This window comes from Tribolium madens, unplaced genomic scaffold, assembly GCF_015345945.1.
Source record: "Tribolium madens isolate multiple individuals breed KSU strain unplaced genomic scaffold, Tmad_KSU_1.1 Scaffold_7;HRSCAF=85;Tcas5.2_LG10, whole genome shotgun sequence".
NCBI classification, from domain to species: domain Eukaryota; kingdom Metazoa; phylum Arthropoda; class Insecta; order Coleoptera; family Tenebrionidae; genus Tribolium; species Tribolium madens.
The window spans coordinates 5,190,552-5,214,789 of record NW_025401050.1 but is presented as its reverse complement, the minus strand read 5'-3'; the positions used below and the strand labels follow the sequence as shown (position 1 = coordinate 5,214,789).

Here is a 24,238-nt window from a genome sequence, read left to right as displayed (position 1 = left end):
TTACCGTTTTTATTTTCCTTTTTTTTTCTACATATTTGTATATTTTTTCATTGCCTATTGGTAAACAAAATTAAATTTTCTAAGTTTTTTTTTAATTTGTATCCACAGTAGTACAAAAATATTGATTTTGGTTAATTTCTAGGATGTAAAAATTAATTTCTCAGTTGGACATGAAAAACCGAAGATCAACATTTTGGTGTTTTTTGACTTGATTTACCTATTTTTTCTTATTTCACTTTTTTGTCGACATTCCTATATTTTTCATTGTCGATTTAATATACAAAATTGTTAAAAATTTCAAATTTATAAAAAAATTGTACCCAGAAATTGAAAAATGAAAGTGCGATATCGTCGAACATGTCCAGCTTTTTCTTTGTTGCTAAATTTGATTTTTTAGTTATACATGAAAAACTGATTTTCACATTTTTGCATTAATTTTTCACTTATACAATTTATTCTTTATTTGTTCTGATTTTTAATTCTGTTTTCTCGATATTCCTTACTGTTTTTTTATTTTTTATTATTCATTGCATATGTTGTAAACAAAATGATTCAAAATGTAACTTTCAATCTTGCCAGTTTTCGATGCTACTAAGTTTTGTCCCTCAGTTAGACAAAAAAAAGAAATTACAGATTTTTTATTTTTGCAACATTTTTGCATATTCCAACTGTCATTTCTCTTTTTATATATTTTACATTGCCAGTTAGTAACCAAATTGGTTTTAAATTTTCTTTTCATAAAAAGATGTTGAAATTTGTATCCTAAGTAGAATTACAAAATTAAAAAGTGTGCGAAACTTTTGAGATTGGCATATTTCCTACTAAATTTAATTCTTCACTTGGTCATGAAAAACTATACTATTTTTTATTGCCTTTTTAGTAAACATATGGTTTTCCAGAGTTCTAGTTTTTTCATGTTTCGTATTATTGCCTGATTTCATAAAAATGAATTTGTTTCCACAGGACTTGAAAAACGAAAAGTACATTTTCTGTCGACTCACTAAATTTTATTGTTTGATTGAAATTTCTTGAAGTTTTTGTTTGTCGCTTCTCTTCCATATTAAAAAAACTTCTCTTCACCTTTTGTTTATTTTATGCAATAAGTGTTAAATTTTATTTTTCCAAATTTGTTTCCTTAGTAGAACTTGAAAAACGAAAACATATTTTTCGATGTTGACTCAAGTTTTTAGGATTTCTGTTTTTCACCGTTTCACTTAATTTGTCATTTTAGGTTATTATTTTTTTTGTTTTTTCTTTGTTTTCTATTTATAGAATTATGTGTTTTTTTCTTATTTTTAACATTCTTTCCTTTGCCTTTAGTTAAATTTTAACATATCTAAATTCGTTTCTAGAGTTTCATCGTGTGTGGAAAAATTTGTTTCCCTAGTAGGAGTTGAAAAACGTTGTATTTTCAGGCGTAAGCCGGCGAACCTGACCCCTCCCGGCAGCAGTGACGGCGGCAGCTCCGGCAGTGGCCAATCCCCGACAAGCACCCACCCCGGTTCTCCACCCCCCATCTCTACCACGTCATCGTCGTCATCGAAACGCCCCGGCTACTACGATAACCAGGACGGTCTTCCCACGAAACGTCAACGCATCTCCCACTTTCGCAAACCCTCCGAACAAACTTATCGTTCGCCAATCGAAAACAACAGCAGCCAACGTCGTCCGCCTACGGATTCACGTGACGCCAGCAACATGAATCCCCGTAGTAGGGAATCCCCGACGGCCGTCGCCATGAGCAACGGCGGCTACACGAATGATAATAATAATAAATTGCGAAACGATGATAAGCAACGTTGTGATAGTCATAGTTTAAGCTACGGACGCGAGAAAACGGGAGGCGGTAATTCACCGGTAACGAAAACGACAACGGAAAACGGTTACGTTAACGGAAAATGCACGCAGAGAGAAAATGAGAGGAAGAGAGAGAGAGTGACAAGTACGAGTCAAAGGAGTGTCAGAGTCAGTCCCGATAGCCAATCGGAAGCGATGGGCGGGGATAGGGTGTCACCAATCAGGGAGAAGGGGGCGGTGGCTAAAGTCGATAGCAGTTCGGAGTTTCCCGATTATCTAACGTGTGTAACACCCTGTATATATCATTTCTTTTCTATTTTTGTACTTTTGCAGGGAATACACTACGATTAAAGATGCCGATCAAAGGCGGCGTTTCAAAGCCGACTTTAACGCCGACTATGCCGAATATAAGGACCTTCACGGAATCGTGGAAAAAGTATCTAGGAGGTTCGTCGATTTAGAATTGAAGCTTAAACAAGAAGACGCGTCTAGTCCCAGATTTAAAGTGAGTACAATTTTTTTTTCATGGTCAACGAGGGATACAAATTTTTTTTTTTTGGTGTTGCACAATTATTTTACGGTTCGTAATGAGGACTATCTGTACTGCGTAATAACTGTTATTTGTTGGTATTATAATAAAGCGAGCTGTCAGTGAAAGTAATGAAACGATTGTGCCAAGTACCGAGAACGAGTACTCGGGGTAGAGTCGTTTGACTCGAAACACCGTAATTAACCTAAATTAGCGATGAAATAACGAATTAATCTGTTAGGAATCAAAAAATAGAACAAAAACATTTTTGATGACCTATTGAGGACACAAATTTTTTATTGCAAGTAATTTAATTCGACTCACACTCTACGAATTTGTGTCGCTTTTGGTGACACATTTTGTTACCCAATTGGCAAGGAAAATTAAAGCTTACGAAAAAAAATATTACCCAATTGGTGATGAAAAGTCAAGTTTGAGTTCCATATTAAGTTTCAGAACGATAGCCGAAAAATTGTTCATTTCAATGATTATTCAATTTCTAACTACATATCTGATTTTATTTTATTTTAGAAAAAAAAAGTTACCAAAGTGGCCATGACAAATAAATATCGGATTTGCTATTTACTCAAGGTTTATGAAATGAAATTATTAATAATTATTTAAGTTTTGGTCGATTTATTCTGAAGTAAATTCGGTGGACCAATTGGCCATGAAAATTAAAGTTTATTTCACTCTAATATTTAATTAATTTATATTTAATATCCAATTGAGGAAAAAAAAATTCTAAATTTAATTTTTCAACTTTGCTAAGTTATTGATTTGATTGATTTATTTTTTATAATAATTGTTAGAATAAAATAAATTTGGTTACCAAATTGGCAATGATAAGTCGCGGCCGATGCCAGAAATTTATATTTATTGTAATAATTATGTATTTTCTAAACTTGTATTATTACAAAAGTAAAAGATTTTGTTACGAAATTAGCTATGAAAAATAAATAGCGAATTTGGAATCCACACAAATTACAAAAAATAAAATCGAATATTTTCTTTAATAATTTTTTAATTTTTAGTCATCTGGTTGTCTTACAATTTGAATAGAAAATTTTATTACTAAATTGGTTATGAAAATCAAAGTAAATTTCTGTGTCCATAATTTTTCTATTATTGTATTCGTATATTAATTTTTCGATTTCACTTTACATTTTTTTAGGACTTTGTCGAGAGTACAATAAATTTAGTTGCCAAATTTGCCACGATAAATAAATAATATACAGGGTGCGCCAGAACTCGCGCCCCAGAGAAACTTTTCAAGTAAGGTAAGATACCAGGAACATGAAAAAAATGTTTAAAAAATTTTATCTGTCAAAAAATTTTGACATTTACTTTTTAACATTTGACATTTTTTTATATCTATTTAATTATACTGATGATCTTGTATATGTTTTTTTACAATTATTTAGTAAAGGGACAAAAATTTTGCCAATTAAAGGCACAAATAACATTGAACAGAGTTACAATTTAGGATACAGCTCCTTGTTTCCTTTTCTAATAGTCTGTAGCAAAAAAACTTGGAAAATTATTTTGCCAACAGAAATAAATAGAGTCAAAGTGCAAACTTTAAACCCTCATAACTTCGAAATTTTTATAGATAAAATTTTTTTAACATTTTTTCCATGTTCCTGGTATCTTACCTTATATGGCATTTTTCTCTGGGGCGCGAGTTGTGGCGCACCCTGTATATATTACAGAAATTATAAAAATGGTTAATAAAATAGCCTTGAAAAGAGAATTTAGGTCCTATTTGATTGTAATGATAATTAATTTTTAGCGATTTGATTGTCTTACAATTTGAATAGAAAATTTAGTTACTGAATTGGCCATAAAAAAACAAAGTAACTTTCTGTCATGTAAATTGACTTAAGAAACATTACTCAGGATTTTTCTATTATTGTATTAGTAATTTGATTTTTCAGTTTCACTTTTTAGAATAAGTTGTTGTTTTAATGTCCAACTGAGGAAAGAAATTTTTCTACGTATCGCAAAATTTTGTTCGCATTTTTTTAGAATTATGTGAGAATAAAATAAATTGTGTTGCCAAATTAGCGATGAAAAACAATTAAAAGTTGTTATAGAAATATAAAAAAATGGTTACCGCATTGGCCGTGAAAAAACAAAGTTGACGCAATGCTTGTTTTTTTTTTTTTTAATATTGTTTCGTAACTACATTTTGTGTTGTTTTCAGGATCTAAAAAAGCAAATCGTACGAGAATACAATGAAAACAAGAACGATCTGGAACACCAAAAACTAAAACGCCGCTTTCAATATCTCCACGACAAACTCTCGCACATAAAACGTCTTGTCTTAGAGTACGACCAGGGCCTCGCCAACACCCGATACTGACCCTGGGTCTTTTCGGGCTCTCGGCCCCACGCCCCGGCACATTGCTATGGACTCCTGCCATCGGACGACTCAATACTAACATCACGAACCACAAAAATCCCATTGGAAGTTTAAAAAACAAGAAAAAAAATAGTCAAGTCATATAGTCTAGTGACACTTGATTTTTCGGTTATTTATTATTTATAGGTTAAGTTCAGGGCACGACAAGTGGCGGCCATTGCTCAAATTGATTTGTGATACGAATTTGTTGTTTGTTTGTTTTTTGGCACAAAACGGGACGCCACTGGTAATTTGGTTGAGTTCTAGTGCCATAATAACGATCCGAAAATCCCCGAAATTGACAGTATTGCCATTTTGACCAGTTACCATTGATCTTCCGCTTTTTATTGTTTCTTCCCATTTTACAATTTTCCTGTGCCAAACTTGATATTCCGCCCCTCCTCTTTTATTTATTAATAATCTCATTGGACGTTCAGTTCGCCATAGCTCCGCCCCCTCCGTGTGACTGACAGCTGAACGTGTCGACTAGATCTAATTTAGGCGTAGTTAGAACAAATGAGGTATATAACTATTGAACTGTGATGACCACGCTCATTCCGTTAGTGTTATGTTGTCCAGTAGCAGTGCCCTTCCTGCCAATCAGACTGTCCGTCGATGTGGTTGTGATTGTACATATGATCTTCGATGACGACCTTGGCCTGACCTTGACTCATCAAATATATATACAGTACCATGTATCTATATTATTACATATATAATTAATATGTTAGAGTATGCTTAATCAACTTTATTCTGTCTTCTCGCTTATTTTATCGTTTTTCCTTCTGAGAACAAAGCAAAAACCAAAAAAAATAAAAAATATTAAATGTCGTTAGTCCGGGGTTGTGTAATTTCTATACGTACCGAGTCAATTGTTAAAATTCGCCTGAATGTTATATTAATTAATTACATGACACGTGGATTAATGTGATAAAAGTAATGGTTCATTGGTTGTTTGGTTTGGTTGGTTATATTGTGTTTTTTTATTGTATGAGTAATTCCAGTGACCGTACGTAGACTAACATGTTTTCGAGCGCATTGATTGCTCTCTTTCTCTCTCTGTTGTTATGTAAAACGCGCCACTTGTTGCCAAGCTCGGTCTGTTGTCGATTTATGTTATATATCACTGTGTAAATAAGTAAAAACAGTCTGTTTACGGTTATTATGTCCAGTTCGTAATCAAGTGGCTAGGGTTTTATAACGACATTATGTTTTATTGTAAATTTGAACTATGCAATATATTTAAAAGCATCCCGATTTTTGTCTGTTTTTTTACAACCTACGCTACTGGTGGGAAACACGAGCCGCCACTGGAATTTACGTCATTCTCAAAAAAAAATCTTTTTTACTCAATAATATTGAAAAATTACGTGTTTGTTTCGGTTATATACAGGATGATTCTGAAATAGACCGACAAAATTTTATCATAGCTTCGCAAGTATAAATGGAGACAAACTGTACCCATTTTACGTTTACCAATATCTTTGAGGGGCAAAACCCTGTCACAATTGTGAAAAATGACTTTTTTGCTTAATACTATTAAAAAAATGAGGTATTTTGAGTCAGTTTGATGATTTTCAAATTTAACGACGTAAATAACTAAAAAGGAAACTGTAATTTAGACTTATACTATTTCAAAAAAAAAATTACTCAATAATATCAAAAAATGATTTATTATCACTTGTTACTAGTTTTAAAAATAATTTTTTACTTAATAATCTAAAAAAATGACGTATTTTGAGGCAACTATTAGTTAGAAAAACATTAGTTGCTAATTTTCAAATTTCTTTTTAAGTTGAAAGGTACATACCTACGCCACTGGTTGAGGGTCTGCCTATTTTGCTGACCAAATAATTGAACAGGTTGTAATTTTTAATATAGAGAATAAAACTCAGACATTCTACGTAATCTTATTAAACTTTGGTAGCCGCATTTGCTTCCACTAAAGTTCAACCCCTCACCCTTTCGAAAAGGGTAGTTTACTCTTACAAAATTTTAGTTTTTCAACGATTTTAAGCGCTAAATTTTTTTTTTAATTGATAATATTTTACACATAACTTAAGGACTGTTGGCCGCACTTGCCGTTACCATCACTGAACCTCTCACCCTCTCGGGAAGGGTAGTTTACTCTTACAAAATTTTAGTTTTTCAACGATTCTTGAAAATTCCTTTTTGTTTATTTGAAGACTCCTTTTTGGTTGTCAATTTTTTAAGGCGCAAATTCTGGAATACTAAAAATCGTTGTAAAACTAAAATTTTGCAAACGTAAACTACCTTTCTAAGAAGGGTAAAAGGTTGAGTGGTAGTAGCAGCAAGTGCGGCTGATAGTTCTTAAGAGATGTGTAAAATATTGTTAATTAAAAAAAATATTTAGCGCTTAAAATTGTTGAAAAACTAAAATTTTGTAAGAGTAAACTACCCTTCCCGAGAGGGTGAGAGGTTCAGTAGTGGTGGCAGCAAGTACGGCCAACAGTCCTTAAGCTATGTGTAAAATATTGTCAATTAAAAAAAATATTTAGCGCTTAAAATCGTTGAAAAACTACAATTTTGTAAGAGTAAACTACCCTTCCCGAGAGGGTGAGAAGTTCAGTGGTGGTGGCAGCAAGTGCGGCCATCAGTCCTTAAGCTATGTGTAAAATATTGTCAATTAAAAAAAATATTTAGCGCTTAAAATCGTTGAAAAATTAAAATTTTGTAAGAGTAAACTACCCTTCCCGAGAGGGTGAGAGGTTCAGTGATGGTGACGGCAAGTGCGGCCAACAGTCCTTAAGTTATGTGTAAAATATTGTCAATTAAAAAAAATATTTAGCGCTTAAAATCGTTGAAAAACTAAAATTTTGTAAGAGTAAACTACCCTTCCCYAGAGGGTGAGAAGTTCAATGGTGGTGGCAGCAAGTGCGGCCATCAGTCCTTAAGCTATGTGTAAAATATTGTCAATTAAAAAAAATATTTAGCGCTTAAATTGTTGAAAAACTAAAATTTTGTAAGAGTAAACTACCCTTTTCGAAAGGGTGAGGGGTTGAATTTTAGTGGCAGCAAATGCGGCTACAAAAGTTTAATTAGTTTACGTAAAATGTTTGAATTTTACTTTTTATATAAATAATTACAACCTATTTAATTTTTTGGTCAACAAATTAGAAATCCCCCTGGTAGGAAACACGAGACGCCAATGGGATTTACATCACTTGGCACTATTTACAAAAAAATATTTTTTTACTCAATAATAATGAAAAATTACGTATTTTGAGCCAATTATACTAATTAGAAAGGCACTAACTGATAATTTTTCAACTTTATACCACGCTGTAAATAAAATTTAAAAAAGGAAACTGTAATTTGCACTTGTCAGAATGACAGTTTTTGAGGTTATGTTAATGAAATATCAAAATAAATAATGGACGAGGTTTGTGCATCTTTGCTCAAAAAAAACGTAAAATGCTTGTTTTTAGTCACCGGAAGCATTAAAAGAACTGGGAAATACCGCTGTCAAAAATCAGAAATATGAAGAAGCGATTTTATACTACACCCAAGCTCTAAAAAGCGACTCAAACAATTACACCCTGTATAGTAATCGATCTTTAGCATTCCTCAAGGTCCAACAGTACTATTTTGCAATGCAGGATGCAAATGAAACCATTAGACTGAACCCAAATTGGCCTAAAGTAACCCAATTTGTGTGGTTTAAACAAGGCTTTGAATGGGTTTTTTAGGGCTATTTCCGCAAAGCCGAGGTCGAGTACTCAGCGAAACGCTACTTGGAAGCCTGCGAGTCGTACCAAAAAGCCTTAAATTTGAAACCCGACGATGTTAATATTATGGGGGCCCTTAGCAGGGCTAAAAGACAGATATTAAAGGAGAGAAAGGCCGATGAGGTCATCCCCTGGCTGGGGGCCGGCATTGGCATCGTCATAGGGGTCATAATTGTAATAGCTGACTGTATTTTTACCCACAAACCGACTGTGAGTCTAAATTATCACAAAACTGAAATTGACTGAAAAAATTTTTCAGCACCCTCTTTTGATGGCTTTCGTGACTATTATTATAGCCATGGTGGGGTACGGGGTTGCGAAGACCTACAGGTACTACGTGAGGTGTCAAAACGAGGGGCTATTGGAGCCCCCACCTGATTTAAGTATTTCTCGTTTTTGTGATTTTTTTATTAATTTTTTTTATAGTGAGCGAGGGAGGTAAGGATGAGACGGTCGAGAAAGAGACGAAACATACCCCCAGGTACACCAAATCGCAAGCAAGACAGAGATACAAGAAGGGGAAGTTGTGAAGAAATGGCCTCACATTCCGGGAACCCCATTTGTGATTGATGTTGTTGAAAATAAAATAAAAATGACCAAAAATATATTTTCTTTTAATTAAAAAAAAAATAAAAATTGGCTACTCAATTGGCCACGAAAAATAATTTTATTGATTTTTTAATGAATGCCCACGTAGGATTCGACTAAGAATAGATCTCTGAGTTGTCCATATTTTCTTCTTCAAGGGATTGCTATTTTAAGATATACGAAACTGCGAGCACGATTTAATTAAATTGGAATGTAATAATGCGTTGCGCTGTTTCCCGGAGGAACGACAGTGATTAAAGTAATAGGAAATGCAAAGTTTTCAATGGAAACTCATTTTTCATGACCAACAAAGGAAACAAATTTTTGTCTAATGAGAAAAACAATTAAAAAATAAATTTATAAGGTGAATTAATAAAAAGATAAATTTATCAAAATAAATTTTTAAGATGTGACCTTGATCTATAAACAAATTATTTAGTCTTAATTTTTGAGAATTTTTTTGGCGTTAGTTGTTTTACTTATTGATGCTCTTCTTGCTTTTTACAATTTTTCGGTTGTTTGGTCTTCCTGTTTTTGTCTCTCTTTCTTATCGTTTTTATTTCTTTCTATTGTATGCTTCTTACTAATTTTTCTGTTACGACGTTTCATATTTCAGCTCTATTGTTTTTATCTCTACTATACAGGGTGCGCCAAAACTGATTGGTCGTCGCTCTTTCTTTGAAATTTTACCCTGTTTGTACTATGTTCCTTTTTTTATAAATAAATTTAATTTTTCTTCTTTTGTTTTTTACTTGATTTATTCTGTATCTTTTCTTTATTATTTTTCGTGAATTTTTATTTTTTTTTGATTATACAGTATGTGCCTGGATTGAGTTTACAAGAGAAAAAAAATCTTTGATTTTACGCCAAAATCGCAAAGAAAAAACATTTTTTGCTTTAACTGAAACGAGCAAATCTGTAATTAAAACTTCATTATTCTGATTAATTTTTCTCTTGATTTTTAAGTCCTATCACATTGGCGGTTTAATTTATTTGCCACTTTGACAATTAATTTATTAATTAAATAATGATAGTTCTTGTTAAAAATGACTTGTTTTTTATTTTAAATCTGTTTCTTTGTGTTGCCATTTATTAAAAGTATGTTTTTCACAAACATCAAAGTAACATCAAATAAATAAAACGGCCAATGTGATAGGATTTAAAAAGCAGAAAAGTCCGAAATCAAGAGAAGAATAAATTTTTATTTCTATAGAGTTAGATTAATGAAGATTTAATTATAGATTTGCTCGTTTCAGATAAAGCAAAAAATCTTTTTCCTTTGAAGTTTTAGCGTAAAATCTAAATAAATTTTCTCTTGTAAACTCAATCCGGGGACATACTTACTGCATAAAATACATTGAAAACTTTTTTATTATTTTTCTTTAATAAGAGATTCTTCTGTTTTTAGGTGTCTTTTTGTTATTTTTTCTCGTACAATCGTTGAATATTAAAAAAAATACTATGTATATTATTTAACGAGCATATAATAGCCTCTATAGTTCAAGAGGATGAAGTTTATACACCATCATATGAGCGAATTATAGTCATCATGTGCAAGTTAAATACAAGGTTTTATCTATTTAATAAAACATTTTCTATTTCCAAATTTATATACACTGATCGGCATAATTATCGCATTTAATTTAATGGCTAAAGGGTTCTAAAAATAGTTCCGTGCGATCCAAAAAAAAATTAGATAGCCTGATTGCGTAGAAGATGGTTTATAGGACACAGGGAAATAAAACATTAAATTCGTTGCGACGTTTTGATACTTTAATTGTATCTTCTTCAGGCGAAGAATTCTCGTTGGTTGAGCGTGTGAAGCATGGCACAAGTCAAGGAAGTTCTTCCTAGAAAGAGCAATTAGCCTTGATTTTTGGCCAATTTAGAATTTTTAACTCAAACATGTCAAAATGGCGTTGATTAAATGTCAATGAGTTTTTTCACTTGACACATCCAAAATCCGGCCAAATTCTCATTATTTAGGTTAAAAAAAATGCGAAAAAATACAAAAAAGCTCCGATTTCAGGGCTATTAAATAAGTTTTTTCATGGATTTTGGGTTACATGTGAAAGGTCCATTAAATTGGCGTTGAATAAATGTCAATATTGTAACAAAAATCAATATTTTTTAGAAGATTTAAGCCAATCACGAGATTTGTTAGCAATTTTCAAATTTCGCGCCACGAAATTTGATGATGACACGAAAAAAAATTTATTCTTGGAAGTTGGTATTTCCAGTTTATCAGAAACAAACTTTGATAAAATTTGACTAACAAAATATTGACAAAATACCATGCCGGTCACGTGATCCCTGAGTCCGGTTCTGTGCCCACACACCGTTTCAAAAACGTTAATCCGTCTCTGTGTCTGTGAATTAACACTTTTTCCGTCACTTCAACACTAAAAACCAGCGAAAAATTGAAATTTGCTCGAAAAATGTCGGTTAGAGCCGTCCATATTCGTGCATTTCCGGTGTGAAACACGACGTATATATCACCGCGCGCTTGATTTCCACAAACATTTTCCGAGGATGGGACGATGCCGACCCTTCCGTGTTTATCAATCGTTGTCGTCCTCTAGTGTCCGTTAACTCGATCGGGGCCCATGGAAGCCAAGCCTCCGAAGATGTCTCGTCTGTTCCAGACCTCGTCCGTCGAAACGAAAGACGAATTAGAGGAGGTAAAGCCCCCTAAAGTTAGCCTCTTGTTCGATGGTGCTTTGTCCGCCATTTTCCTCTCTCGCCCTGTCAAATTAACGGCGCGAAATTCAAAATTTCAGAAACTCGAACGCAGCTACCACTTCGTGGCGGGCCTCACGGCGGGGCTCAGCGACAAGGACGCCTACGACGCCATCACCAAGGCGTTGCTCAAAGACAAGGGCTACGAGGAGGTGTCGCTGGGGCTGCTGGTGACCATCCTCACCGAGCCCCACAACGCCGCGAGGGGCTACCGGGACTTGACCCTCATCTCCAACGACGGCTTCGGACTGGTGCTCAACAGTCTCTCGCAGCTGGTGCTGGAGCGCTACTTGCGCTTCACCGACGTAGTGAAGGCCCAGCTGGTGTGGCTCCTCCGGGAGATGATCAAGAATGCCGTGAACAACGTGGACAACCTCTGCTGGAATCTGATGAGGCATGCGGCGGGGGGCGACGTCTCCGCCAAGAACATCGCCCTCATCGAGAGCCTCCTCGACGTGCTGGTGGAGTACCGCAGCTGGCTGGATAAGTTCCCTCTGCTGATACCCTCAGTCGTCTACACGTATCTGCGACTGGTGGAGGACCACAATGCGCCTTATTTAGCCCCATTAAGACAGAAAGAAGTTAATTTTTTAATTAGTTTGATTAGGGACCGGTTCAATGACTGTATCGGGATCGGGCGTGACCTAGTGAGACTCTTGCAAAACGTTGCGAGGATCCCCGAGTTTGAACAACTGTGGAAGGACATTTTGACAGCCCCCAGGACGCTCAGTCCTACTTTTACGGGGGTTTTGCAACTGTTGCAAGCGAGGACGTCGAGGAGGTATCTACAGTCGAGGCTCACGCCGGATATGGAGAGAAAACTCGTGTTTTTTACATCGCAGGTGGGTACCTAACCTCAAATTCATTTCATTGTCCTGATTAGAGTAATTCATGTTTTTTTGGGGTTTTTGGCCTTCTTTTTATCCTAAATTATGACAATTTCCCTGTACTTTGGGTTAAAATAATATACAGGGTGTGTCAAGAGAAAAAACTCATTGACATTTAATCAACGCCATTTTGACATGTTTTAGTTAAAAATTTTAAATTTGCCAAAAATCAAGGCGAATTCCCTTTTTTGTATTAAATTTATCAAAAAATATTGATTTTTGTTACAATTTTGACATTTATTCAATGGACCTTTAATTTTAGTCGAATCTAACCTTAAAAATTACAATATGGCCGTCTGTTGCTCTACCTTTAAGAAACAATAATAAATAATTAAGTTTCTGGATTAAAAAAAAATACATTGAAATGGACCAAAAACTGAGGCTAATTTATATTTTTTTTTATAATTAAATTGAAAAAGAATTAATTTTTGTGTCATCATTGACTTTCGTGATCAAAGATTACCGGAAAAACACGGTTTGGGCGTTTTTACAAGAATTTTTATATATTCCTGTTTCAATATACATAGTGTTTCAATAAACATAGAAAATTGAGATTCTTGTGCTATCCTAAAAAGGGACAAAATGAGCGACTTTGGGGTAAAACGGCTCATATACAGGGTGTGTCAGTAAAAAATAAAAATTGACGCTTTTCCTTTCCATTTTTCAAATATCAGTGTGGCCGAATTTTGGGTAAACAATGTACAGGATGTGTCAAGAGAAGGACCTCATTGACATTTAATCAACGCTGTATTGAAATGTTTATCAAATTTATCAAAAAAGTAGTATAAAAGGGCTTTCATTTCAAAAGGAGCCAGTCTCAATAACTTTTGACATTGAGTAAATAAATATATTTTCAAGCAAAAACAGGTCGATTTGAAAACGGTTCATATACAGGGGGTATGTCAGTAATACTGCAAAATTGAAGTATGTGTTTCCTATTGAAATTTAAAATCAACGCTACATTGATAAATTTGGGGTGAAAATATTGACAATATGTGAGGCCTACCTGACTTTTTTTCATTGTGTTTATTAAAAAAACTTAGTTTTTTGTTCCAATGTTGACATTTTTAGCGCCGATTCGATAAAATCTGCGGGCTTTTTGACATTTATTCTTAACCCAAAAAAATACGATTTGGATGTTTAGATATAAGAACTCTATACAGTAAAAGGAATGTTTCAACCAAAAAGGGAAATTTAAAGTTTTGTGTTTCATTGTCGACATTTATTCAAGGCCACTTTGATAACACTAACGAGAGAAAAGTACAATTTAATATGACTCGAAAAATGATAAGCTACTTTTTTATAATTAATATACAGGGTGGTGTCTAGAAATCTTCGTTGACAGTTATTAATTTTTGTGTTAATATAAGGTGTTTTAACAAACAACAGTTCACTACTATTTTCTTAGATGGCTTTGACTTGAAACTATTTTTGCTGAATGAAAACAGCTGTTCATCTATTACGCAAAAACTGTGTTATACAGAGTGTAACAACAAAAAATAAGTGGCGTCATTAAAACGATTAAAAAAAATTAAAGTATGCCTTGATCCTTATCTAAAAGTGATAAAGTTTTTCTCTCGCTCATAAATTCCAGACTGACGTAATTATACATAGTGGTAATGAAAACAAAAAAATCATTACATGACGTCATTGACATTTAATCATCGCACACCTCGATTTCAAATACGTAATTAAAAAATTACAGAGTATATACAAAAAATCAAAATCAACGCCAACTGAATTAACAAAAGCGATACGTTAAATCGATGTTTTTATAATATGTTACTAATCAATACTATAAAACGAATACAAGTTATAGATTATCTTGTAAAGTGTACGCAAATATTGAAATTTTAATTTACAATTGAGCAAAATATTAATTAAACTCACTTTCACGTCTTTTGGGAACATGACAACGTGTTACTTGATTGTTATTTATTTTTGTGGCAAAGTTGTCTTGGTTGTTGAAAGAACTTAGTAGGCTTAGAATTAGATTTTTACCGGTTTGGCGTAACAAACAAATTACTAATTGAATTTATTGCTTTTCTGGTAAATATAGAACCAAGGTTGTTGATGTTTTGATTTTTATTATACGGGGTGGGTCAATAAAAAAATCTGAATGAAAATCTCCCTATTGGATGTTCTTTTGTTTTCTATTAAAAAACTCAACTACTTGTGTTGGTTTTCGGTGTCGATTAATAATTAATTACCCAATTAATTAAAGTACGAAAATGCATTTCATTTCCACTTTTCATTTATTTAAACGAATTTTTGTTGATAGACAACTGAACTACTAAAACCTTGCTAATTTACATTACCAACAGATAATAGAGTAGGTATACCGAAACAGTCGGCAAATACAAATAAACCGCGTATTATTAAAACTTTCACAATGGAGGAAATTCAGACGTCGTATATCAACTTTTAATCGAACAAACAGAAATAAAACGAAATGGGATAGAAATTATGCGAGAATGAAATTCTAAGGGCGGTTGAGATAGTAAATGACAGCCGCGGTGACGTTTCATGGCGAATTTTTGACAGTTTTTATTATGACAGTTGATTATAGCCAACTGTTTTATCAACATTTTTTAGGTTTTGGATTTAAATAAAATCTTACGTTGGAATTTTTTTATTTTGATATTTTTTGGAAAGTGAATCACAGTCAACTATTCAAACCCATAAAATCGATTATTTTTGACATTTAGTCGCAGCCAACTATTCTAATTAAGATTTACTGGGTATTTGAATACAACCACGGAAACGGGTGATTTAACATTTTTGAATTATTTTTGACATTTGATAATTTTACGTTTTTTTTTTTACTTTTCAAACTTTGACATTTACTTATAGCCAACTATACTATTTTTTTTAGTAAATAATCGTGTTTTTTTTATTATTAGATCACAGTCAACTGTCTTATCTTAAATTTTTTATCAGTTGTCAAATGTTCCCAGCCGACTAAAATTGGAGTATATTAAATTAATTTTTTTGACACTTGATCATAGCTCTGATTTTTTTGACAGTCACTTATTTTAAATTTTAATCGCATTTTTTGATCATGTTATGTTTTTTGAGTCTTTTTTTATATTTATGAACAAATTTTTAATAATTTTTTCAATTTTTTAACATGAAAATTTACATGTATTTCCACTATTGTTTTTTTACTTAACAAATTTTTTGACATTGATTACAGTTTAGTTTTTTTATTGACGTCAACTATTCTATTCTATTTTTTGACTAGTCACAATCCCAATGCGTTTTTTTTTCTAGTTTTAACTGTTTTTTTTATTGCCAACTACCTTCTGATGAAGATTTTTTAATAATTGATCACTGCCATTTGTTTTAAATAGATTTTTTGATATTTTAACTCTCGCCAACTACACTATTTCTAAAGCGATTTTTTTAAATCAAATTTTTTGACATTTAATACAGCCATTTTGTTCTTCGTTTTGGAAACGACAAATGTTACGATTTTAACATGATTTTTTTATAGCCTACTTATTTACTAGTGAAGATTTTTTGAAAATATTGATCATAGCCATCTGGTTTGAATAGATTTTTTGACATTTTAACCACTGCCAACTATCCTATTATGTTTTTTTTTGTCTGTTGACCTCATAGCTAACTGATTTTTTTGTTAACCATTTTTTTGACATTTGATCGCAGTCACCTGTTTTAATCGTTTTTTTTATCATTAATTAATTTTAATTTAATTTGACATTTAATCACAGTCAATATTAAATTTGACATTTAATCATATAGACAACAGCTGATTTTTTTTTCGTAGCCAACTTTTTTTAAGAGTGATTATTTCAATGGATCACAACCACCTAATCTGATGCGATTTTTTTGGTTTTTTTCAAAGCCTACTATTTTCTAGTAAAGGTTTTTTGACAGTTGAATTTTTTTTTTAATTCAATTTTTTTTTCTGCAGGTCCGTTTCGGCAACCACAAACGTTACCAGGACTGGTTCCAACGCCAATACCTCGCCACCCCGGAATCGCAAAGCCTTCGTTGCGATATAATCCGTTTTATCGTCGGCGTCATCCACCCCACCAATGAACTCCTCTGTTCTGATATAATTCCACGTTGGGCCGTCATCGGTTGGCTCCTCACCACATGCACCTCATCCGTTGCCGTTTCAAATGCCAAACTCGCCCTCTTCTACGATTGGCTATTCTTCGATAGCGAAAAAGACAACATCATGAACATCGAACCAGCAATTTTAGTCATGCATCATTCAATGCGTTCCCATCCAGCAGTCAGTGCAACACTACTAGATTTCCTATGTCGAATCATACCAAATTTCCATCAACCGTTAACGGAAAAAGTTCGAAATGGAATTTTCTCATCGCTGAGGAAGATTTTAGAGAAACGAGTCGTACCATCATTGGTACCATTATTCGATAATGCGAAACTTGATCCCGAATTGAGGAATATGGTACGGGAAACGTTCAAGGAGTTTTGTACGACGGTACCAGAGAGTTCTGGAGTCGGAGATGGTGATCATCGAATCAACAACACTGTCAATAATCATGTTTTGGACAATGAACCGGCGTTTAGTGATGATGAGGAAGAGCAAACTTTGACGATTTGTGCTCTTGATGATGACAGTGATGATGATGATGATGACATTCCATTGTCGAAAGTTAGGTTAAAGGAGAAGATTTTGGATAAGTTGGATGACAGTATTGATGGACCATTGGGGGAGATTTTGACAAAATTACAATTGGAAAAAGATGAGGAGAGTCGTTGTGGTCACATGGAGGCGTTTTTACAAACCTTGATGGGGTTTGAAGGTGATGAAGATGACAACCTCCCAATCATTGCAAAGACTTTATCAAATATAATACAAGATGATCACAAGAGTAGTGACCTCAGTCCGGAACAAATGACCGACGATAAGTTACTTGAAAGTATCAAAATGCCACTTTTTGTCCTCTTCCAAACTTTGTACAATTTCACGAAACAAGACGAAGAGGGAAAGGAAATCCTCTTACGGTTATTAACCGAAATGCGCACTTGTTTTCCAAGTGTCGGTTATTTGTTATTGTATTTTCTTAAAGTTCAAATACGGACAGAAAACAAACGTGAAGATCAGACAAAAGCAAGTGCACTAAAAGTGAGTGTATATAAAGAGTATTGTCAATCGTGTGATAAAAAAATCGACGTTTGTTTACTCGACGATTTGGTGGCATGCCATATCAGTGATACCAAATTAATGATGTGGATAGTGCCTGATTTATTTAGGGATTTCAAACAACAAACTGTTAATAACGCTCAAATAATACGTGTGATAATATCAGCTATAGATTCGCGACAATTGCAAACTCTAGTCGGGAAAGTTCTTCAAGGACATCTCGTCATGTTTAAAAGTGAAAATTTAGTACCGTTGCTTAAAATCACGCTAACGTGGGAAAGTATCGAGCAATTTTTTTTCTGGCAATTAATACACGCCCATGATATAAGTATTGATACAGTGTTGCCGCTTATCACCCAATTAGATTATGAATTACATTCCGAGGCCCTCACCTCGGTCATGCTTATGTTGAAACAGGAGCGTCCCAATGCTGACTATATTAAGTATTTGTTTTCACGTGAACTTTCTCCCCACGGTGATTTATTCATTTTTACTATTATCAAATACTGGTGTGATGAGTATATTGATAAGGTAGCTGAGCTAATTTCGTCACTTTTGAGTACGCGTTATCCGTCAACGTCGCCCAATAAACGGAAACGTAGTGGAAAGACGATGAGTGCGAGTGTACCGAGTGCTGAACAAGTTTTGGGTCATTTGGAGCAATTACGTGTGATTTGTGAACGTCATGATTGTATGGCGATTTATACACTTGATTCGATGCAGAGGGCGTTGAATATTGCATTGAATAATTGTACAGAGGGACAGAAGAAGCAGTTTGGACAGTTATTTGCATTGTTGGAGGAGGAGGAGGAGGTGAGTGCGACGAAGAGTCGATCGCAGGGGAGAGGAAGGAAGCCGGTGAATAAGAGTGTTGTGGCAACGAAGAGGACGGCTGTTAGGGAGATTTGTGATTCGACGGAGGAGAGTAGCGAGGTAAGGGGGCGGGGTTTATTACTATTTTAGTTTTTTAAAACTAATGAAAAAATGGATTTTCTGACGGATTTTGGTTTTGTTTTTTTGCAAAATTTCATAAAACAAATTTTAATTCACAGTTCTTGGTTCAGTATTTTAGCTTTTGTGGGCGGGGTTTAATAATAAAAGGACATAGGGGCGTGGTTTATGGAGTTTACTTATGAAAATATTTTTTTATTGAGCAGAAAGTTACATTGTTTTGGCTTTTACGTAAATAATGTGTTGAAAATGATGATACATAATGAAAAAATTTGATTTTGAGATGCCCTTTTTTTTGTTTTGGTAGTAATTAAATGAAGAATTAAAAAAATGAATTTGGTTAATTTTGGTTAGTTTTTGTGGGCGGGATTAATGAAAAAAAGGATCGTCCTAGGGGCGTGGCTTGGGGAGTCTATCTATGAAAGTATTTTATTGAGCAGAAAGTGTGTAATATTTGAGTATTTACGTAATAAATAAGAAAAAAATGTGCTAAAAATGATGATAAATAATGAAAAAAACACTTTTTCCATGTTTCTGGTATCTTACCTTATATGTCATTTTTCTCTGGGGCGCGAGTTTTGGCGCACCCTGTATGTGTTGAAAATGATGACAAATCATGTAAAAATAGAATTTCGAGATGTATTTTTTCTTGTTTTTGTAAATGAAGAATTGAAAAAAAAAGAAAAAAATTTGTTAATTTTTTGGTTTGGCGGGATTAAAAAACAAAAGAGCATAGGGGCGTTTATTCATGAGAAGTATTTTATTGAACAGAAAATGTGTAATATTTGAGTGTTTACATAAGTAACAAAAGTGCCAAAAATGATTATAAAAAATGAAAAAAATGGAGGTTCGAGGTGAATTTTTTGTTTGTTTTTGTTGTAACTAAATGAAAAATTGAAGTTGAAAGTAGAAAAAAAAATGGAATTTTTACACGGATTTTTTGTTTGTTTTTGTTGTAATTAAGTAAAAATTGAAAAAAACAAGAAAATAGGGTTACTTTTGTAGGTATTTTAGTTTTTATGGGCGGGGCTTAATGAGCAAAAGGACACAGGGGCGTGGCTAAGTTCACTTTTGAAAGTATTGTATTTTTTGTGCAATGTTTCAGTTTTTACGTAAACAAGTAAAAAATATGACGTAAATAAATACTGAAAAAAAAACCTAAACAATGAAAATAGAGGAATTTTAGATAGATTTTTTTGTTTGTTTTTGTTGTAATTATGAATTATTGTTAATTTGTTAGGGAAGAAATGTGTAAAGACATTTTTTTAATACGGATTTTAATTGTTTTTGTAATGATTGTTGATAAAAGTAACTAAATAACTTGACTATTTTTTCAAAGTTTACACTAAAATAGTGGCATTTGTTGATTCCTCATATTTTTAGAAGTGTTTTATAATTTTTTACTTATTTTAGTGAAGTATTTTAGCTTTTGTGGGGGTGATTTAATAATTAAAAGAACACATGGGCGTGGTTTAGGGAGTTAACGTATGGAAATGTTTTAATGAACTGGAAATGCGTAAAACTCTAGTGTATTTACATAAAAAGTATAAAATGTGATGAAAACGATGATAAATAATCGAAAATGGAACTTTTAGACAGATTTTTTGTTTTTTGTTCTATTGAATGAAAAATTATTTGATAAATAAATGATAAATAAAATAGTAATATTTATTGTTTAATTTGGTTGATTTTGTAGGTAATTTAAATTTTGTGGGCGGAGTTCAAAGAATTAATGAACATGGAGGAGTGGCATGGGGCGTTAACTTAGAGTAATAGATGGTCATAAATATAAGGAATTTCGCCTATTTTTTCCCTGATGATTCAAAAAATAAAAAAGATAAGATTTGCTCACAACCTTCTTGATTTTTTTACATACCTATATTTTTGTGAAATGACAATAATACGAAATTTAGATAACAATTGAATAAGAAGTTTAGTAGTTTTAATATTTTATAAAATTTCTTCAATGTTGTCAACTTAATCATAAGATTACGTATTAATATAAAAAAAAATTGTATTTGTTTTTATTATTTTGAGAGAATTTATGAGGAAAGGAACGAAAGCTATAACTTCTTTTGTTTTTGTTTTTAAAATAGAATTTTTTATTAGGAAACGCAAGATTTTGATAAATTATCATAAAATTTAACGATTGAAAAAGCAAATTTTTCAGCTAATACATATTATTCTGCATTTAGAAAAACAGGTGAATTTGAAATTGAAATTTTAAGATCTCGTTTTGTAATTCGAATCGTTGCGTTTTATTTAAATATAAATTTAAATAAATATATTGGGACGATATTCTAAACAAGAAAATCCTGTGGGTGTGGCCAGGGGTGTTGGCTAAAGACACATTTTTCAATGTTGCCAAATTATTTTCAAAGTATTTTTTTTTTGTTTCAGGAGGAGGAAATCGTGAAGCCAAAGCAGCCTAAGAAACGTAAAAAAGTAATGTCCGACAGTGATTGACGGAACCAAGTCGTAGCAGTGGATTCGTCGTGTGTGAAGCACATCGGAATTAAGGAACGTCATATCAGATGCAAGCTTGTGATCATTAGCATTATTCAGAGACACGTACTATGGTGAAGAGGAAAGGAAATCATCATAAAAACAATAAAAAAATGAACGGAGGATTAAATAAGAGTGAATACACTGCCTGTAGACAAGATTCAAAGACAAATATCCATGTCTTGATATGAAATAAACAAAAAAAAAAACAATTGTTGAGTACCTTAAGAAACGTTGTTAATTATTGTATTATTTTTACATGTTTATCACACAAATAACCCTCTCATGATTGTGTATTCTTCTCCTGTAAATTGTTACTGTTAGGTTTATACCCTCCTCTGTTATTTTTGCTATTCAAGGGTCTATTATCTTAGAAGAAAACAAGTTTTTAAACGAAATGTAAATTGATAGTGTTTTATTACAAGCGAGATGTATAAATTTGTAAATATATTTATAAAGAGCAGGAGTTGTTTTGACACGGATTTGTGTCCCTTACGGTTGTTTTTTTTTTACATTTTATCAATTTTTATTCTCATTTATAGGGACATTTAACTGTGTTTTGCGCCAGGTTGGTAGTGACATTATTTAAATTTGTTCTATTTATTATATAAAAAAGAGTCAGAGTTGTTTTGATACGGGTTAGTGTCTTCTTACGATCAATACAGTTGTTTTATTACAATTTTGTAAAATTTTCTTTTTTATTGACCAATAATTTGTAGGGACATTTCATTATTGTGTTTTGCACAAGTTGGTAATGACAAATAAATAAATGCCTTCTAATTTATTTACAAAGACTAAAGAGAACGAGTTGTTTTTATGGGGAAAAACGTATTAGTGCTCTTTTTATCAAGTCCAATAAGATATTTGTTTTATCGCAATTGCTTTTTTTGGCTAGTGACATTAGGTGTCAGGTTGGATCAGGTTGGCAATGCCGCGAATTCCCTAAATGGGGTGTGTGTGTTGATGAGCAATCGGCAGTGTTGTGTGGGGGCCTCAAGACGTCCAAACTAACCTCACACCATGATGTCCATCTTCAAGCGCCGTACCAGGCCGCGGGACGACGCCCCCTCTGCCGTGGCAGTGATCAGCGAGCCCACGAACGTCAACCACGACATCCACGTGAGTATCAACGCTCACGGGGAGCTCGAGGGGCTGCCGTCGGCGTGGCTGCGCCAGATCGGGACCCAAATCACCAGAGATGAGCAAGTCAACAACCCTCTGGCCGTCAAGCAGGCCGTCAAATACTACAACTACTCGATCAAGAAGCAGGAGAAGGGCGAAATCAAGCACATCATCACGGAGCCCCTCATCGACGAGGAAACGAAGGAAATCGACAAGTATATGAATTCGAAGGATGCGCACAAAAGCAAAGACGGGAATTTGGACGACGAGGGAAACGAGGAACCAATTTATGCAAACACGTAAGTTGGCCGTGGCTGTCAATTTTCAAAACAAATGAAGCCACCTTTGATAATGGGAGTATGATCCCAGTTGGCTGTGCGAAACATTCCAAGATTCTTTAGTTTAGTTTGGTCGATATTATTACGTATTGATAAGTGATTAGTGCACTTTTATTTGATAATAATGATAACTGCAATATTATTGGAATTTTTGGGATCCGAATTAATGAAATTTTAAACTAGTGATAATGGCACAATTAATTGCCTAAGATGGCCATGAAATGTCAAAAATTATTATTATTTCAAAAACTAAAACAATAAATTGGTAGATTATTTGACGTTGTGACACTTTTTGTTGTGTGATAAAATAATTTTTTTTGGAAATAATTGAACGTCAAAAAATGATATTTGTTCATAGCCAACTAGTTCAAGATTGTTTTGAATAATTGTTTTTACTACTGACACTTAGTCAGGGCCAATTGGATTTTGTTTACAAAACAGTAAAGGAATAGTCGAAAGGTTTTTTGTTTTTTAAATACTACAAGAGAGAAAACGAAAAATACTTCTAATAAATGTGACGTTTTTGTTACTTCCGGCTAACTAGATCTGATTGTTTTTTCATAGATTTCAAACAAGTGAATATCGATTACACGTGTTCTTAATCAACATCAACAACGTAAGGTGAAACAATTGAAACAACAGTTTATACGACGTTGAGTTATTATTTATTCAAAAATGACATTTGGATATTATAAGAAACTTAATTTTTTAATTGTTTAAATACAGGTGTGCCAGAACGCGCGCCCCAATAAAATGCCACGTAAGGTAAAATACCAGGAACATGGAAAAATGTTAAAAAGTTCTAACTAAAAATTTCGAAGTTATGAGAGTTTAAATTTTGCACTTTGACCCTATTTATTTATGTTAAAAAAATTATTTTCCAAGTTTTTTTGCTACAAGCTATTAGAAGAGGAAACAAGGAAGATGTACCCTAAATTGTAACTTTGTTTAATGTTATGTGTGGCTTTTATTGACAAATTTTTGTATCTTTAAAAAATGTTAAATTTTTATTTACAGGTATCATTTCCTGTTATCTTATCTTACTTGAAATTTTCCTCTGGGGCACGAGTTATGACACCTTATTATTTACGAAAAAATGTGTTACAAAAGAGTTATTCGGGTATTAACCGCTTTGAACTCTGAGATAGACTTAAAATTTCTACTTTTTCTGGTTAATATTTAAAACTATGAGATGGATTCGAAATTCTAAATCCCAATATCGATTTTTTTAAGAAATAAAACTAAATTTTTGAATTATGACTAAAACGTTTTTAGTTTTGCACTTAAGGATTAGGAATTAAAGTTTTTGAAGCTGAAATTCTGCATTTACAAGACCAAAATTTTGAAGTTTTTGGGTAAAATTTGCAGTTAAAAATTAGAATTTTGATGTAGATTTAAAATTTTTAATTTGAAATTCAGATTTCAACTTTGGAAGTTTTTAAATTTGGGACCTAGAAAAAAAGATTTGAAGTTTATGGACTAAATT

General features: G+C 33.0%; 4 protein-coding genes across 4 annotated transcripts in view; all 4 read left to right on the top strand.

Annotated features, from left to right (window-relative positions):
• Positions 1–5,987, top strand: part of LOC123009960 (RNA polymerase II elongation factor Ell) — a 24,569-nt gene extending 18,582 nt beyond the window's left edge. Inside the window, exons 7-9 of the mRNA XM_044406557.1 lie at positions 1,416–2,078; positions 2,131–2,302; positions 4,533–5,987. Of these exons, the coding sequence (XP_044262492.1) occupies positions 1,416–2,078; positions 2,131–2,302; positions 4,533–4,691 (994 nt within the window). The 3' untranslated portion in view covers positions 4,692–5,987. The remainder of the gene's footprint in view (positions 1–1,415; positions 2,079–2,130; positions 2,303–4,532) is intronic.
• Positions 5,988–8,061: 2,074 nt separating this feature from the next.
• Positions 8,062–9,087, top strand: LOC123009923 (STI1-like protein). Its single transcript, XM_044406499.1, has 5 exons — positions 8,062–8,133; positions 8,180–8,392; positions 8,441–8,689; positions 8,739–8,862; positions 8,906–9,087. The coding sequence occupies exons 1-5, from the start codon at positions 8,125–8,127 to the stop codon at positions 9,007–9,009; spliced, it is 699 nt and encodes a 232-aa protein (XP_044262434.1). The 5' UTR covers positions 8,062–8,124; the 3' UTR covers positions 9,010–9,087.
• Positions 9,088–11,365: 2,278 nt separating this feature from the next.
• LOC123010228 (integrator complex subunit 3 homolog) lies at positions 11,366–21,750 on the top strand. The gene is made up of 4 exons (XM_044406936.1): positions 11,366–11,748; positions 11,848–12,648; positions 16,631–18,769; positions 21,188–21,750. The coding sequence occupies exons 1-4, from the start codon at positions 11,674–11,676 to the stop codon at positions 21,251–21,253; spliced, it is 3,081 nt and encodes a 1,026-aa protein (XP_044262871.1). The 5' UTR covers positions 11,366–11,673; the 3' UTR covers positions 21,254–21,750.
• Positions 21,751–22,070: 320 nt separating this feature from the next.
• The window catches only part of LOC123010230 (serine/threonine-protein kinase PAK 1), a 5,240-nt gene continuing 3,072 nt past the window's right edge, over positions 22,071–24,238 (top strand). The window contains exon 1 of the mRNA XM_044406939.1: positions 22,071–22,713. Coding sequence (XP_044262874.1) covers positions 22,313–22,713 — 401 coding nt within the window. The 5' untranslated portion in view covers positions 22,071–22,312. The remainder of the gene's footprint in view (positions 22,714–24,238) is intronic.